Genomic DNA, 18,776 nt, shown 5'->3' on the forward strand with positions numbered 1-18,776 from the left:
TCAATGATACACTGATAGTTAAACAAAGTGTTAAAAACCCCAGAAACATGATCACATTCCGAGTGGCCAGAGGAGATGGAAGCAGAGCAAAAAGGAACAATTATTACTTGTGATTTCACACCTGTGTGGGTGTGTGTGGGTGGGTGTGTGGTTAATCCATCACTTGGGTCAGGTCTCACAGGACACAGTAAAACTGCTTTCTCTCATGGCCTCTGCATTTTTTATCTGCCAACCTTTCAATTATTAACAGTGGAAAAACATGGAACCCCTTACTCACACACACACTTTCTCCTCATCTTCCCCCTTCAGTCTCTCTCTCACCATCCCTCTCGCCTGTCTCTGTTTCTTTGCCCTGACACCCCACCCCATGTCGCTCGACCTAAAAGCTTCGCAAAGCGTGACCTATCTGCTCACCCAAGTAAGAGGACACATGTAGAGAGACAGAGGGAGCGATGAGCATGAGAGTAACTAGGGCATATTTTATCTAAACACATACTTACACACAAACTAATTTATCCACTGGCTTCCCATTACAGCAGATCCCCAGATGTGTGTTTGTCTGTGTAATTCAATTCCTTTCACCTTAAGGATCACGGAAATTGTGGAGCTCTTGGTGCTGAAGTAGCCAGACAATTCAGGTTATAAGATTTCTGTAAGTGGTGGGGTTAGTATTTTACGTATTCGTGTTGCTAAACACCTTGCATAAGATTATCAGTGACAGACTAACAATCGCAGTGTCTGGCTAAAAGGGCTTAGTTTAAAGCCAAGAAAAATAAATAAATAAAAACAAAAATCTTGAAAGATTTCCTCAGGCTTACCATGCAATCAGATGAGTTCAATAGCACTCTGGCAAGTGTCACACTAAAATGGTTCCCTGTGCAGCTGATGCTGACAGCAAAGGTTCCAATACTGGCCTGTATTGAAGTGGAGCTCATTTATCCTCTCTGGCTATGTGAGTGACATAAGATGCTGCTGGATCAATGCTGAGGTGTGAATATTTTATGGAGGTTATCATGTATCAGGGCAGTTCCAGGATTAATTTGAGTGCAGGTAGTGTACTAACACTTGAGACCAACAAAGAAGTGGAACATATTGGAACAAGGGGTTTGATTTTAAAAGTTTTGAATCCATAGAGTTAGGAACATGAAATTTCACACTAAACCCTTTGTATGGGGAATGGGACACATTTACAGTATATCATTCTAGCATGCCTTCCTGTGTCTGAACAGATAATAACAGAACTTTGAAATAATGGACCTTCCATGATTCTCAGTTACCTGCAACAGTCTGTGGACTGTGGACTTTCTATTTCAAGGATACACAATGGATTTCAGCAAAAAATCCAAAGAATGTGATGGTTCAAATGCATTGCTTGTCTACTCCTGGCATCAGTGAGAATATTATTAGCTTAGAAATTTAGTGCAGCGCAGCATGATACAGACTTGAACATAAATTATACATTAAGATATAAAAAAAATAAAAATACACACATATAGTGTTTTGATAGTGAAAGGATTACCAAGCAGTAGATGAGGTCAATGAGACTGACCTAGTTAGTCACATGGCTGTTTTCAAATCCTCAGTTATAGGATAAAACATAGTAACGTATGTGTAATGTGAAAGGGTACTTCAAGAGTACTTCCACCAGGGCAGGGATAGCTCAGTAGGTAGAGTGGTGGCCCCATGATCGGAAGGTCGGGGGTTCGACTCCACTGAACGGCTACCCTGAGGTACCCCTGAGCAAGGTACCGTCCCTACACACTGCTCCCCGGGCGCTGCATTGGTGGCTGCCCACTGCTTCACTGGGTGAATGGGTTAAATGCAGAGGAACTATTTCCCTATGGGGACTAACACGCACACTTTACTTTACACTTTTTACACACTTTACACTTCACCAGTAAATCAAGTAATCACACAGCAAATATGTATAAGTAATGTGGTGTGTACAAGGAGTGGTAGGCCAGTCTGGTCTAATTTAATGAACTCACATAGGTGAGTATCCCAAACTTTTCTGGTACTGTCTTATTTAAATTCATCATTTCCAAGTAAATGTTGTAACCGTGTGTGCTGATACACGGGTATATATGGTGTACGCTAGTCCCTCAAATATTGTACAAGATACAATAGTGCGGGGCTCTAGCGATGGAGTATCATGAAATACTGTTGTGAACCTGGTCACACATGGAATGTGAGCATAAGTGTGTGCAAATATCAGAATACAAACTGCAGTTCACTTAATGGTGTGGGTTTCATCAGTAATGACTTTACAGAACCTACACATTTAATGTCAAAAGTAAAAATAAATCTGATTCCACTGAATTCTTGTAATTATTCTTAGCTAAACAACTATAAATGAAAGTGTTCAAAACACTGATCCCTGAGGGATGCGTGCATAATTCAGACTGAGAAGTCTTTCAGGGAGCAAACTGTGTCAACCTTAAATCAATATTAGCAAAAGATGCACCAATTTTCTCGTCCATTACCTTTGGTAAGGCATACTTAGGAAACCTCATCTGGACAAATTCATTCCGTCGGTAGGACACATAGTGCTTGGTCCGATTGCCTGTGGTGACCTGGGAAATAAGCAAAAACAACAGCAACAGCATGAATAACAGTCTAACAGTTCTACAGTTATAATATAGTCAAACAGTTTTAAATTTTTTATAGACATACGACCCATAAGTATATTACTTTAAAGGGAAAGCTGCTGAATGCACTGAGATTAAAAACGAGGCAAGAGTGAAACAGAAAACAATTTGAGTGACACAGCATCAAGAGACATATTAAGGCTGAATTCATCCAGTCATTTAAATATTGTCCTGCAGAAAAACAATCAAATGTTCAACATCTGCAAATGTCCAGCTGACTAATTGTGGAGGTGGAGGTGCACAGTTCACCATCTGTTGCCGGTGACTCAGTCTGTGCTGATAGGTAAATGCAAAGAAACTCCTGCGCATTGCACAGACCTTGGCATTCAACTCACAAATGGGTAAAAGGCTGAATCATGCCGTCGTCCTGCTGAGTGCTCAGACGATGAAAAAGCTCACATAGCACGAACCAGAATACTCAAACAGGTGATTCTACAGTTTAGCAGAGGAAGTTGGGAGAAAAGAGACCGCACTGGTGACTGACAGTGGATTGGAACAAGAGCTGAATGTGTCATATCCCAAGTGACAGGCTCAGAAATGAGTTAACCATGTTCTGAAACAGGTGAGCAGCACTGAAACACACTTAAACTTTGTGTTAAAAAAACCCCATTTTTTCTTTTGTCAAAATAAAAAGGAAAGGTTTATAACTTTGCATTCAGTGCTTCTATTTTTGACTTTGCCTTTTTTCCCTTCATGGAGATGTCAGTCTCTGTCATCTGAGTTCAGACTGAGCTGTGATTATTGCCATTGCTTGTGATTGAAAGGAGCAGGTAAGTTCCACTTTTCTTTAATGATAAGCATTGCAGAGGGATCAAACAAAAAAAGCCATTTTTAAAAAATGAGAGCTACTGAAGAAAGTGTCATGGACTGAGGTTTCAAAAGGAATCACTTTCTAAAGGACGGCTGGCAGAGTGGGATGAGAGCTGCATTCTCAGCTCTGACTCTGCATATTTATGTAGTGCCTTAATGTTGGAAAAGTACCCCGAAGATCTGTTTATACCATTAAGATTTTTTTTTTTTTTTTGGACAAAATTTATACAAAGAGCCAGAGTTTCTTGTGTTTGTGAAACTTGTGTGAATAGCTGAATGTCAGAGGTTCAGTACTTCATTGCAAATCAATAAACTTGTCAGTTTCAGAAAGAAATGTTTTGGGTGAACCCCCAGCAGCTGAAAGGATTAGGACTGCAGGCTGCCAGTTGTTGAAAACGCCTTCACTTAAAATAACAAACAGGAAACCAGCAAACTAAATGAAACCCAAAATCATAATAAAAGAACAGAGCACAGTAAGGAACATGTGAACAAGAAGTTACTAGACAACAACCAACCAACTGAAGGAAGGGTTAAAACAAACAGGTGAACTTAATGAACAATGAAGGGCTTTAAAAAACTGAAAACCTCACGGGAAATGTTCACCACATAACAGCACACTGAAAGGAGAAAAAATAAAAAAAAGACTGACAAAGCACATGAAAAGCTGGCAATGCAAGTGACAAGATGTATTTGGTCTATCATCACCTCCAGTTTTTTTCTTTGTCTATATGTACCTTGTTTTAGTTTCTGTACTCAGTATAGAGACTTGTGTTTAGGTATCATAATCCACAACACACTTTTTACATTAATTCTCAAAGTGTGGAGCTCTGAAAACTAATTTTCCAAAAGGTATTCCATTATTTGCTGTTCTGGACGCTTTCAAATCTACATAGTTATTCAGTTAGGTTTGAGATTATTCTAATTAGGACCTCATAGATTAAAGGTGACCAGTCAGAGCACTTTGTATCGTACTGTATTGTATTGTACTTGATGCATGCTCAATCATCCAGGTAAGTCGATCACAAAAGGTTGATTCTGTTCATCTGGACGTAGCGTTTTCAGTGGAAGAAACGTTTCATCACTCATCCAAGTGACTTCTTCAGTCTCAGTTGACTGCAGGTTTCCCCAGCCGTATAAACACTACATTTGCACAATAACTGAAACCATCTTTTGCCATCTTACAAAGCTGTGATTGCAGCCATTCCCCAACTCTCTCTGTTAATGGTATTCATGGCCTTTGATCAATGGGTTTTGATCAGTTGTTGATCAATGGTTATGATAATTTTCATATTAATGATCAAGGAACAGACCTCACCTTATAAAGTTGGGGATGAAAGTATCAACAATTACTTTAAAGGGAAAGTGACACATGCAGTAAATGTTCGCACACATACATCACTCACAGAACTGCCAGGTGTTGGGTTTCATTATAGGTAAACACGTAAGAACTGCTAGTAAAGATTGTTTGAGGTGTTGTTCTTCAAACCTGATATCTGTATGTAATGCTTGAAATATTAGGAGGATTATCCCTTAAGGATAATGGGCCAGTCTACAGTGACCTGATGAGTTTTCATTCTTCTCACAGATGCAAACACTCATGCACACATAACTTTACACATAGGGGGACAACACCCAGAGAGAGCAACTTTGTCCTACTGTGGAGATTGTCCTCTAGCATACCAGCTCATGTCTATTCTCCATGCAAATAGAATTGAACTATTGGCCACTGCAGAGTGTGCAGTACTGTACTGCATGGCAAATCAATTATAGACAAGATTAATTCCGCACACTATCACGAATAGAAATTCTTTTTCCATTTCAAGTGACAGCACTGTATGTTATCTGGGCAGCAAGAGTTTATCAGTAAAACAGACATAAAGCTGCAAATTCAGCTGTAAGCGCAAACACAGCTGCAACTGAATAGATACACTGACAGATACAACATATACACAAATGCTGAAAGAGAAATAACTGGGGAGATGCAGGTTTAAAAAAAAAAAAACTTGCTCAGTTTTTCCTTACTAGTATTATGTATATAGAACTATCTCATAGTATAAGACTTTAACTTTGTTGTTTATTGCTTTTTTATTGTAGACTGTAGTAATTTTATTCTTTTATTCTGCTGATTTAATGCAACAGTTTCTCTCGTGGGATCATTAAAGTATCTATCTACAGAGTGCTGGAAAGTAAATGCAACAAAAGCCACAGTATAGGTGCCTCTGCCTCGACCCTTGGAGGCTGCCTAGATTTTGGGTCCACTTTAGAGACGTACAGTACAAAGAATGTATTAGTCAGGAGACAAGTTTTGTTTCTGGCAAAAAAGAGGAAGAAAATAGAAGTTTTCACTATTTCACTAAGCTCGGGAAAAGATCATAATATCAATCATAATTTTTTCCTGAGACCTATGCATAACCTGAAATCTCAATTTGACTGTAATGCAGACTATATGATTATAATTCTGATAACACTCTAGCTTAAAATAATGTTTAAGCTTGGCTAAGCTATGCAATTTATCAGTATCACATCTTGAACACCCTGTGATAAGAAAAATACTAGCTTGAGAAAAATGTATTGTTCAATTTTTAATCCATCTATAAAATGATGGCCTCTACGGTTGAGTGACCAACGGATAATCCTCCTTTTGAAGTTCAGTTACTGTTTTCTAGCTCACCCCTGCATTTCCTGTCTCATGTTTTCCATATCATATAGCTTAGTGGTCAGGTTGCTGTTTGCATGTTCTTCCCATGTCTTTGTGGGTTCTCTCCAGGTACTCTGGCTTCCTTCCACAGTTCAAAGGGTTATTGAGTGATTCTAAATTGCCCATAAGTGTGAATGTGAATCAACATGGTTGTCTGTCTCTCTGTGTTAGCCCTGAAACCTGTTTGCGGTTGCAGGGCTGGAATAGGGTCCAGACTTCCTGAATTGGACAGGCAGAGGAGAACAGATGGACTATATGATCATGCAAATGCATAGGTGTACACATTTCCTCTCCCACAACACAAATAGTATTTATTAAATGTGTACAAAAATGCTGTCTACTGTGTGAAAAGCTGAACGAGTTCAAATGGAACAAAGACAAAACAATAACCTGCAACACGAGACATTAAAATAGAATTTGAAACCATCAGAGGAGCAATTCCTGTCTTCTCATTAATGCAGCAGTCAGATGTAATGTTGAGAATATTAGGTGCTGTGGAATCTAACAAATGCATCAGACAAAATGGAGTGGATACGTGACAGGATTTAAAATTTAGTTTGAATAGAATGGCAGTAGTCTGGAATATGAGAGAAGATAAGTGACATTTATATAGCACAGTGTTTCAAAGTGTAAAATAAAAACATTCATGCACATGTATTCCTCTTTTACCTTGACAAATACGTAGTCATCCTGCACCAGCAGCGAGTTGTGATCAATTTTTCCAAGGAACTGTGCCGTCACCATTTTGTCCGAGCAGTTCTGAATGAGGCAGGTGACATACAAGTAGCCTGGAGTGACATGGACAGCAACAGGACAGGAAACAGTGACACAGTCAGGAAACAGGAAGGGATAATTACTGCTGGAAATTTTAAACAAAACACATTGGCATTCTAGAATATCTTGTTAATAATTGCAATGCATCTTTGTAATTTCTGCCCCCACACCCTTGAACAGGTCCAGGCAGATCATGGATCCTCTCTGTGCCTTGCTCTGCCTGACGTCTCTTCCTGTTAAAAGTTCTTCCTTCCCACTGTCACCAAGGGCTTGCTTACCAGATGGTTGGTTTTCACTTTTGTTGGCCCATAAAGTCCCTCAACTGGACTATTTTGAAAACACATTATAAAACTGAATAAAATATAGTGTAAAATATATTTTTTATTATGTCTCAGCTACTTAATATCTGATGTGTTTAAATGTGTTGTAAAAATAAAGTAACTTAACTTGAGTAGGTTGAATATTCACAGAGATTTATGATTATTCAAACAGCATTCACAGTAATGGTACTTATACTGTACATGGAAGCTAAATACAACTATAGCTTTTAGCTGACATAATAAAAACTGTGTAATCTATGTTAAGTAGAGAAAGTAAAAGAGAAAAGGCTCAAGAATGGGGAAAAAATAGGATAGAATACAATAGAAATAAGCATAAGCTGAAGACTGCAGCTTCTGCTTTTCTGTGGCTGGCTGTTAGAGGGAGTGGAAGAAAATGTATGAGAGGAAAAACTAGGCGAAAAGAAAAATGGAGACATCATTTTCCAGACTCTATAAGATATGACAGCTTCCCCATAGACATACAGTCGTTCTAGGATCCAAATGGCCAGGAGGGATTACCCTCACACAGGCACACAGAGAGGCTAGCGCATGGTGCAAAGCTCAACCACTATTGAATTTCAACCAGCAGCTGCATCAGCAGCATCGACTCCTGAAATGCAGCCGCTATGTTCCCCCCAAAGGTGACAAGCTGGCAATAGAGAAAATACTCACACACACACACACACAACTTCACACTCTCAAGCCTGCATCCACACATGTGCGAGGTTAGCAGTTCAGATGCACTGGCTGAATCCACATTTATGGTTTGACCTTCAATTGATTACATCAGACACTTGGAAATAAGTTAAAAGTATCAGCTCAGATATAACTTAGAGCTTAACAGCATCTGAAGTGAATTAGACATTCATCAAACTGACCTTGATCTTTCAAAAATACAGGTTCTTACAGGACTCACTGAAACTTCAAATCACCATATGGCAAACAGAATCTATGCTTACTTCTCACACATGTTTAACATAAAAAAATAGATGATAGAAAATAGACTCAAAGAATTTCACACATAACTTTGGAAGTACTAACAATTACTACGACCAGATAATGAAACAAAGGGCTTCAAGCTACGTCACGGAGGGCAACTTAAACTGTGTGTCACATATATCAGTGCTGCTTCTGCCCTGCATCAGTGCCTTCTGTTTCAATTCATCCACCAACCTCCACCAAAGCTCAAGAAGAATCACTCCCTCGTTTCTGCGAGAGGCCTGGGAGCCTGAAGGTCTTGCACAGTATCTTTCCATTTCCCAAGACTGTGCGGTTCTGCACAGATATCTCAGATGTCATTCCTGGAATCTGCTGATCTGCTGGGTCACTGCTCCAAGTGTTCCAGTTACTATGTGGACCACTGTTGCCTAAACTTTCCAAATTGTCTCTCAGCCCTGGTATTTGAATTGTTTTTCATTCTTCTTGTGTTTCTTGTTCCTGATGTTGCTATCACTTGGTATCGCTACATCGAACACTACGACTGTCTTCCTCTGCTTGTCCACCACTACTATTTCTTGGTTGGTTGCCCATCACCCGTTTGTCTGTCTGTATGTGGAAGTTCCACAGAATATTACCATGGTCATTCTCAGGGCATATCTCATTTTGACTTTGTGTGTGTGTGTGTGTGTGTGTGTGTGTGTGTGTGTGTGTGTGTGTGTATATATATATATATATATATATATATATTATATATACTGTATATATATATACATACACATACACACACAAAGTCAAAATGAGATATGCCCTGAGAATGACCATGGTCTCTGTATATATATATATGACAGAGAGGATGACTCTTTCTCCATGTCCTTTGCTAAACAGAATGGATATTAATCTACCTGGTTTAAAAATTCATAAAAGACAGTTTTACAGATGTCTGTGTTATAATGCACCATATCAAGTCACCTTCATTCACATGTGGTACATCCTATCTTCTTTATATTGATGTCTTTTACTACTTTTTTTCTAAAGTATTATCTTAGTAGAATAAAATCAACATACAACTACATAAAAGAAAATTCAAATCGGTTCAGCCTCAGGATGACGCAACTTCATATCGCATGACTGAGTCAATTCTTTTCATCAGCACTGTACTTTTCCTCCTCTGCTTTGTCTTTGTTCAGGAGGTGTGTGGTCTAATAAATGGAGTGGCTAATTTATTGAAAAGCCCAGACATTTAATCAAAGCAGCATACGGTGGATAACTCATTAAAAAACTATTAGATTGGACTAAGTGTTCAATTCCAGCTTGTGGCACACTCATTTCTTCATGCCACTTGCTGTCCTCACATACCTGCAACCACACTCACATGGTGAAATTGGGTGGTATGACGAGGAAAACAGCAACAGGGAAACAGGGCATAGCTAAAGGGATATTATTGAGACTGTGACTATTTAAAAAATACAGAAAGCAATACATGTAATACTTGTAGAGACATGTACACATTTACAGTACTCCTAACATTACAGCGTCAATATGTGCATGAACAAGATACTCTCATGCTTTCTTGCCCTTCAATCTCCCTAATGACAAACTAATATACAAAGACACACTACCAGCTAGCATCTCTGTGCACACATGGCTCATCCATCAATCGACCACCCCATCTCCTAGGAGACTTTCCTCCCACCCCTCCAGCCCTTCTCAAACATCAGACAGCAGTCCTGGGAGCTGAGGGCAGGGCCACAGTTCCTCATCTCTCCTGTGTCCTTTTTGGTAGCATGCCACTGTTTAACCTTGGCCATGCTACGCATGACAGGGTTGGAGCAGAGGATTTGGGGGAACAGGGTGAACAGATTGGTTTAGCATGCCTGGTCGCTCCCGCCTTCCTCAACTATCTATCTGGGCACAGAAGCAAGGAGAGGAAGAGGGAGGAGAATGAGAAAGATGAGGCCATGTGCCCCAGGAAGAGCTCCCCTAACTGGGCAGTCAGCCCAGACAGACAGCCTCTCATCTTCACTATCCACAAACACAGGGAGCTTTGTTCAGCCCGACAGATTTCACAATGCAGGCAGCATCTTTCTGTGTGTGGGTTAAAAGATTGCTCGTCTCCTCCTCAAGAGGTTCAGATTTTAATGGCCATTTATAATAGGGAGGTTTATTGAGAATGGAACAGCAAATATAATAAACACATCCTTCATTGTGCCCTTCAGAGTCTGCCACTCCTATCTGACTTTGCCTGCTCAGGTTTATTTAGAGGTTATAGTTTAGAATTTAGGATTATAGTTTGGGAGACTGAGAGAAGATGAAGTCAAGATGTGAATAAAGAGTCTGAACATTTGCCACCTTCATTGACAAATGCACAATCTCAAATACACATTTCTATTACCCTCTTGGCCCTCTGTGTGGAGGTGTTCGTCTGTCACTCAGGAGATATGATAATCCAAATTCACTGGTGTGAGTATTTAGCTTATCCATTAATTCCCTACTGACCCCTCACACATAAACACTACCAACACTCCCACACCAAGGTCATTCGGTAATCTCTTCTTTTACTTGCTTTTACATTGTAGTGCTAGCGCTGCCTGGATAGGTAAAACACATTATCCTCTACCTCAAGAATTCTTAAAGAGAAGTTGATCCTCATGTCATAGTTGTAATTGATCACAATTAATAGCAATTACTTGATCAATAGCCTGGTTTCAATTACTTTTTTTTTTCAACTTAATATTTACGCTTGTAACTGACATTTATGCAATATAATGAAGTAAATGCAGAATAACCACAAAGAATGTATGCTTAAATTCAAAGAGAATTTAAATAGTTTTCTTGCATCTTTTAACACAGGTTATTTTCTGTGAAACTTTTTAAAAAACCTATATACTAATAGGTAAGTATACACCAATATATAATATATATTAGTGCTGTCAAACAATTAAAATGTTTAATCAGATTCATCACAGGGTTACAGTGGATTAATTTTGATTAATCACAATTAAATATCATTCATTTTTATTCTATATTAATCGCATTTCATTTTGCATGAGCAAACAGACTCAAGAAAAAAGGGAGAATGTACGCACTTTCATGTTGCAATCCACTTGGCAATTGTGTCAGTCAACATGTCTGAGGCAGTGTTGCCAACTCCTCAGTAAGGAAAATCGCTATTGGTTGTCCTAAAAGTCGCTAAATGACATCATAACCTAATTTGCATAATTGGTCATGCTAATATAATTGTAACCTACGCTGTTGGAGACAGAAATAACATCGTGGAAGAAACATAAAGTGAGCAAAAAACGTCCTAAATGCATTTAGAATTTATTTAGAACTACAAATTAAATTTCGTTTAACAATTATTGTTTTTTAATGTCACAATTCCAACCCTGCTCCTTTATCCGGGCTTCGACTGGCAAAAGTGACCCGAAATAGGCACTCTGGTGGAGTTACTTTATGTGTGTGTGTGTTTATAAGTAGTTTTAAACCTTGTGATCCACAAAACAGCATGAGAGTAAAAGAAGAACTGACTGCATTACAGTCAGTGCGGGAGCAGCGGCTTCGCTCATGCGCGGTTCATTTGCAGTTTGGACGCATAGGTGTGAACATCTCCTGCAGCTGGGGGAGGACTATCCTCCGCCCGTGAGCGCTTTAGCACGGGTGAGGTGCCCACGGCAGCACTGCTGCTTGTTGAGAGTAAGAGCAATACGCCCTTTCACGTTAAAAAGTCGTCATAAGTAAGTCTCCAATAACACCAGAAAAAGTCGCCAGATTTGTCGCTAGAAGCTTTTTAGAAAAAAAGTCGCTAAGGGGGTCTGAAAACCCGCCAAATATAGCGACAAAGTCGCTAAGTTGGCAACACTGGTCTGAGGTAGACTTACTGAGTCCCCGATTCTCCGTGAGTGGTTTGTCGCAAGCTTGGTGACGCGTTAGCCAAAGTCCTAGCAGCATCCCCGGCTAACGTATGCTTCACGTCAGTGTGATATTTTAAGCTGGAAGTGCTTCGGTAAAAAGAAAATTCCTTCTTGCATAATTTGCATAATACTTTATGTCGGTTGACTGTTCCGTCTTGTTATTTCTTTAATACTCAAATTTCCATTGAGAGGGCCAATGTGCGTTTATCATCTTCCATATTGAGTTGATTGGTTCAGCTGCCCATCACTACCAGATCAGCTGCCCATTTGCGCATGTGCAAAGGTAACTCTATTTGGACAAACTACCCGAAATGCATTGACAGAAACATTTTAGGGATTTTGAGTCATTCTGCACTCCAGATGCGTTAATTGCGCTAAAAAAAAAGTATCACATTGACCGTGATGGCAGATGAATTTGCATTAACATGTTAATTTTCACAGCACTAATTATTTCCTTTTGGTTTTGCCTTAAGGCTATTATTAATTCTGTCCTTCCCTGAATTCAGAGTGAGTTCTCTTGTGCCTTTAGTTGGGTTCTTTGTTATTTTAACAGTTTAAAATTAGTTGTCTCTTGTGTCTTCCTTTAAGCTTTTTTTTTTTTTTTTTTTTGCCTGTCCCGTTTGGCTCTTTTGCCATCAGAATTGTTGTCTAAAGGCAAAGAAAGATGCCCAACGGATTTACTTTACCGGATTTACTTCCTTTAAGCTTGACTTCATCCCCTGTGATTGTCTTGATTACTGTCACCTATGTCTCATTACCCTCCTGTTTCTAGTTAAAGTGTATATATAGTCCTGTGCTTCTCCTTAGACTTGTCTGTAGTCTTTATCTTCCTCTGTTTGCTCTTAGTTTTGCCTGTTTCCCTGCAAAGACCTTAAAGTTCTGCTTGTATTCGGATTTGGCTGTAGGCATTGCATTCAACCTAATAAAGGTTCACCTTTTTGTTTAAAATCCTGTATTTTGGTCCTCTACCCATCAGCTTGTGATAGTGCCAGTTAATGTATTTTAATAACATGCTTTTAAACCCAAGAAAGAATACACCTGGTAGCATTTCAAATTTCAAGTCTCTTTGCTGATTAGCTGTTTGCTATTAGTAGTATAAAATTGGACCAAAGCTAAACCTTGTGCTTTATTTTACCTCTAGATTTATATCAACTTATAGAAATTCTAATAAACTTTGATCTTCTCTGACCAAGTGCTAACATTATAACAAGATGAGTGGGCTAGTGGAAGATCACTGCACCTCCACTTGTATCTTGCATCTCCATGTGCACCAGATCAGGATCCACATCCACACCAGATACAGACCTGGAACACAGAAGACAATCATGTCAGATGTAGATCAGACTTCAAGCTTAAAACCACATATGACTAGTCCAAGCAACACAACAGTAAAGCACAGTCAATACAATATGTTTTTTTAATAATAACAATTTGTCACTTTAATGTTTTTAGAATTTTACTTCTATATTTCCCTTTTTTACATTTTCTAATTTTAATATTGGAGCAAGACAGAAAATATGGAGAAATAAAACATGGAACAAATGGCATGACCGCACAAATTCGCTGCATTCTGTCAAATGATGTGTGTTTTAGATGTTCACATAACATGGTGAACCCAGGAAAACGTTTTTATTCATGACTCAAACCTGTTAGGGTGGTGGATGGATGTAAATGTAGAAACATTTAAGTTTGAGTGTATCATTTTAATCTTTTAAATTCAAAATCAAAGGTTAAGAAATGCTTTCCACTGTTTTTATGGAATTACCAATGTTATATGTCTAAGTTTGCAGGGGAAGACCATCTAGAACTAAACCATTCAATCATAATTTTAGACAACTTGTACATGTTGATTTCTACGCTAATTTTATTTTAGCCAATCCAGACAAAGCCCCTCCCACTACCCTGAATTCGATAGGCAGAAAATGTATGGCTGGATGGATAATATGTTATAATGTACAGTCACTGTCCACAACCCCTTTTTTCACTGGTCAGCACTTCCTGGAAAATGCACTTATCCTAACTCATGTTAACGTAGTATACTTTAAAACCATCAAAATGTTCATATGCTCCTTTTTAAAAGCACACGGATGTATACAAAAGTGCATTTGCTCTGTCTGCCCTTCAGTGAGTGGTAAACTAAACAGTTCATCTGAGTAGAACTGCATAATGTAGTCTGTAAAATATCCCCCTGGCCAGTAAAGACACAGTGGAGATTTAAAACCTTGTTACTTTTCCTATAAAGAGATTTTACAAGCAATTAGCAGACTGTGAGGGGAAGGGGAAGCAAGGTAGGAAAAGAGTTATGAGGGGTAAGGAATATCAGTCATATTGTAGGTAAAGAGAGAGCTCATAGAGGACGCTTCAGAAAAAACACTACCCACGTGAAACAGTTTACTTAAAAAATCTTATGTATTACTTTAAATAAGTTACACATTAATAAGTAATAAATAAGTCACATTTCTTTCAGCATTAGAATAATTATCACTCACTGCTTGTTTTTCATTGCTGGGATGATACACATACGTCTCATACTCTATACATGGTGCAGGTAAAATATATATTTCTTATTAAAAACATTATTAAAAGTATTCTAAAAATTATTTGGTCGTACTAAATGCAAATGACATTTCAAAATTTTGCCAATGGTACGTTATTGTTTGTGCAATACATAAAACTTAACTTGATTGAATGGAATAAAGTGGTCATTAATAGCCAATTCAAAATCAAGTCTATTATCCAGAAAGTCTTTTCTGTTTAACAAAAACAGCTGCCAACAAATGTGGTTCATCTACAAAACCAAGTTTGCTTCTGGGCTCAGTCCAGTTACTGCTAGTCAGATGTCTATGGAATGGGTTATACACCCATCGTACAAATATAAGAGGTCACCACAATTTAAACAGTGGATGATGAAAAGCGACTGCAGAAACAAGAAGAAGAGAACTCATTATCCATCTGTTAGCCTGATATCAGAAAGAATGTTCAGCTTGTTAAGGGGCATATGAAGGAATGACTGGCAGCAGAGACTATGATGAAATGTCAGTGATGTATAGTGATTTATACCAATGACAGTTAAACTTTTCTAATAGAGCGACTGAAGTGAGCACAGCTTAGAGTAGGGGGTCCATTTCAGCTTATCACAGCGGTAAAGAGAATATAGGAGAACTACTTATGTAAGCCTTAGAATGGGACTAGGGACCAGCTATCAGCTACAAAACAGCACGTCCATATTTACCTTCAGTATGGTATTGTGTCCACTTTAACAGATTTCTTTTTAAAGACTGACTTTTACCCTGGACAGCAGAGTATCCAAGAAAGGAGGGACAGAGCGCAATAACATGGAATAACATGTCCAGAAGTAGAATCAAACCTGGATCTCTGGAGTAGCCTTTCAGCATATAGTTCACCTGTTTAATCCACTCTAATAGATTTCCATTGGCATGTACCTCAATGTAATTTATTTTGCGTTGACACTAATGCACAGCAATGCCGAAATACTCCTTTTGCCAGGTTTTAGGATGTTCCTCTTCTTGTTAGTCGCCAATCAGGCTTTAAGCAAACACTGGGCATTTGAAATGTCCTTATCAATAGCTAAATCTTTGTCTGCCTGACATTTGCAGTTTTCTTTTCTTTTCTTTTTTTTTAACTTTCTGTATTTATTTTTACTGTATATATACTTTAAGGTTCTGGACCTGATCAAGAGTCTTGCTGCTTGTTCCCATCTATTAGAAAACCCATGAGCAAACGTCCCATGTCCTCCTTGACCTATCTTGGAAACTTGCATGTTTCTTTGGATAGAAGTGTCAGCTCCAAGCATGCAATGTGAATTCAGACTGAAGGTGAATTTGCACTTTGAGAAATGTTACCCCTCGGCCATCTAGTGAATGATTTCAATGGACTGAATGGCTTTAATGGAATCTTCTACCACTGCCGTGCAGATGACACCCAGTGACACTTTTCTGTCAAGCCCAAAACCTTGACAGCCTCTTGACATTGTTGTACCCAAACTGTGGAACAGCCTTCCTCAGACTATTAAAACAGCAGATTCTGTTATTTGTTTTAAAACAACTGCTGAAAACTCATTTTTTATAGGTTAGTGTTTCCTTAATCTTTTCACCTTCATTTTTTGGCCATAGTTTGCAACCATGCATGCATGTATGTGTGTATGATGGAACAAAAGAGCATGTCTGTTTTTGTGTCTGTATGTTCAAACATGTACACTTATCTCCTGTACATATATATCTCTGTTTTGAAAAGTGCTATACAAATAAATTCTTCTTCTTCTTCTCGTTATTATTATTATTATACAAGCTGTTTTCTTCACCTATTCTTAAACATTTTACTTTTGTTTTTAGTTGTCAGCCTTGCGATGTCAGTTTAATTTCAATAAACAGCTTTTTCATTTTATTGAGAATGACAAACAAAACGTTTACAACCTAGCATCACAAAAACAAGGTCCACTGGAACACATTTAGCTAGACCAGCCTAAAGGCAGATTGATTTTAATGTGATATTTTTTGTGTGATTTATGTGCACTTGCAGGAAGACTTCTGGTCTCTGCTATTCCTGTTACAGCTGATATGACTGGCTAAATTCAGATCCCAAAACTCTAACAACATGCATTTACAGTGTGTATGTATGTAAAACCTTAGCCACATATATAAACTTTTGAATGGAGGACCACAATCTTTATGATATTAGTGGTATGGAGCTCAGTTTCCTATAATCAATAGTTATATAGAAAACAAAAACAAAACAAAACAAATCAAATAAACTAAAAAAATAAAACCACCAAAACAATTCTTGGTATTTAGTTAAACATAGACAATTCACAGGCAGTCACACAGACAGACAAAATTGCACAGGAACCATTTATTGGAAAAACAATAGTCAGTAAAGTCAGTAATTCATCCATTCCATATAGACAATTAGGACCAAGCTTTGTAAAGATCAAAGTAAAAGTTTTGTAAAGACCAACTGAAGCAATAGGCCACTGGCTATATGATGGCACTTGGCGAGGGGTATTAAGTCAAGCGGTCAGCAATTTTTGCCAGTTTAATCTGCTCTTATATTGTATGGTTAAATGGTCACTCTGTTTTCCAGGTGTTTCTGAGTAAATATTGGATGGGTAGCCAATATTTAAAGGTTAAGATTTTGGAGCCATTTTTCATGGTTTCCAAAATATGAATTTTGAAAACAAGTCCATAACTTTTAATATTGTGCCACTATTAAGTCAAAACCAAATGTTATTCACAGAAAAACAAAAAAAATGTTTAATCCACAAGTTACAGTAAGAATTACATAATATAGCTCTCATTGCAGGGGTCTAAAACCCAGAGCCAACTCTTACTTGAGTATGTAACTTAAGTCTAAAAAAGGAAGCACTTAGGGTGTTTCTCTTCCTATATGGCACCCTTCCACAATCTCTCAATTTTTACATTGCAGAGAGGATGATTTGTGAGTTAGCACTGGTGGTATAAATCATAGTTGCTTGGGTGTGTGAACCAGCTCATTTAATATTTGCAAAGAGAGGACAGGAACTCCTTCAGAAATGCCTTTCTGACCTTTAAAAGATGGGAAAGAGGGACTCAATAGTATTTGAATGCTGCACATTTGAACTTATAATTTTACAATAATGCCTATTTTACATGAATGAGTAACATGAAGCTTAATTCAAATGGGAGAAAATGGTAAAAGAAAACAGATGAATAGAAGAATGAAAAAGGAGATAAAATATGAAGACTAGAGTTAGGAGGAGACATACTGGAAGATATATGATCGTGAAAGCTGTGAAATATTACATGTGACAATAAGAGCCATTTACTTTCTTCTGCTTTCTGTTTCTCTCTGGGATGAGATGACAGCCTTATTATAAAACACTCTGCAGTAATTTCCCACAATTTTGACCCCTGTGCATTACAACCAACGTGAGCATTGAAAGGATAGGAAACACCTGACCTCGAAAAGATTCCTATCCAAGCAGGTTTTTCAGGTTTGCTTCTGAGCAAAGTTTCTTTTTTTTTTTTAAAGTATATTGCCTCACATCAGCTCTACCAATCTATTGAAGGTTGTTTACCTTGGTTAACTTTAATAGATTAATGATTGTTAAGATAGAAATCCACAGTTTTCATGCAAAATGCAATGCATAGTTGTACTTGGGATGTAAATTACCCCTCTCGTCTAAGTTGTTGCATTTGCTAAAAAGTTTGTTTTATCCCTGGTGGGAGTCATTTTCACATATTTATTAACTCTTAAAAGAAAAATCTGCTGCTCTTAGTAAATGAAACAGGATGCCTCCTTCCTGCCATCTGGAGATTTATGTATAAAAGACAATGGTGCTTTGCAGGAAAACCGAAAAATCTACCATCACAGCAACCTCTCTCTCTCTACCTCTTGGTGTGTTTGCTTGTTGCTCTGTGTATATGTGTCTGCTTACTCCACGTTACCTTAGGGGGGCAGGATCCTCCTGGGATCTCAGCCCTCGCCCTGATGTGCCTCAAGCAATCAAGCACCTGTGAATCAGCTGGCAATCAGCTGACTGCTATTTAAACTGGGACCTGACCTTCAGTCTCTGTCTGAGTGTTGTCCAACTGTCGTAGTGATTGCCTTGCCCATCTGTAAGTCTCTTTCATTATTGTTAGCACAAAGATTTCAAATGTTAGCTGTGGTTACCTGTGGA

The 18,776-nt window shown here is 38.3% G+C and overlaps 1 protein-coding gene across 10 annotated transcripts in view; it reads right to left on the bottom strand.

The window, feature by feature from the left end:
• The window catches only part of sorcs2 (sortilin-related VPS10 domain containing receptor 2), a 407,562-nt gene that overhangs the window by 58,516 nt on the left and 330,270 nt on the right, over window positions 1-18,776 (bottom strand). For all 10 annotated transcript variants that reach the window (XM_082510974.1, XM_082510972.1, XM_082510973.1 and 7 more), the window contains 3 exons: window positions 13,341-13,405; window positions 6,826-6,944; window positions 2,484-2,573 (listed from right to left, as the gene is read on the bottom strand). In XM_082510974.1, the coding sequence (XP_082367100.1) occupies window positions 2,484-2,573; window positions 6,826-6,944; window positions 13,341-13,405 (274 nt within the window). The remainder of the gene's footprint in view (window positions 1-2,483; window positions 2,574-6,825; window positions 6,945-13,340; window positions 13,406-18,776) is intronic.

This window comes from Aulonocara stuartgranti (genome assembly GCF_965226115.1).
Source record: "Aulonocara stuartgranti genome assembly, chromosome: 3".
Classification (NCBI taxonomy): domain Eukaryota; kingdom Metazoa; phylum Chordata; class Actinopteri; order Cichliformes; family Cichlidae; genus Aulonocara; species Aulonocara stuartgranti.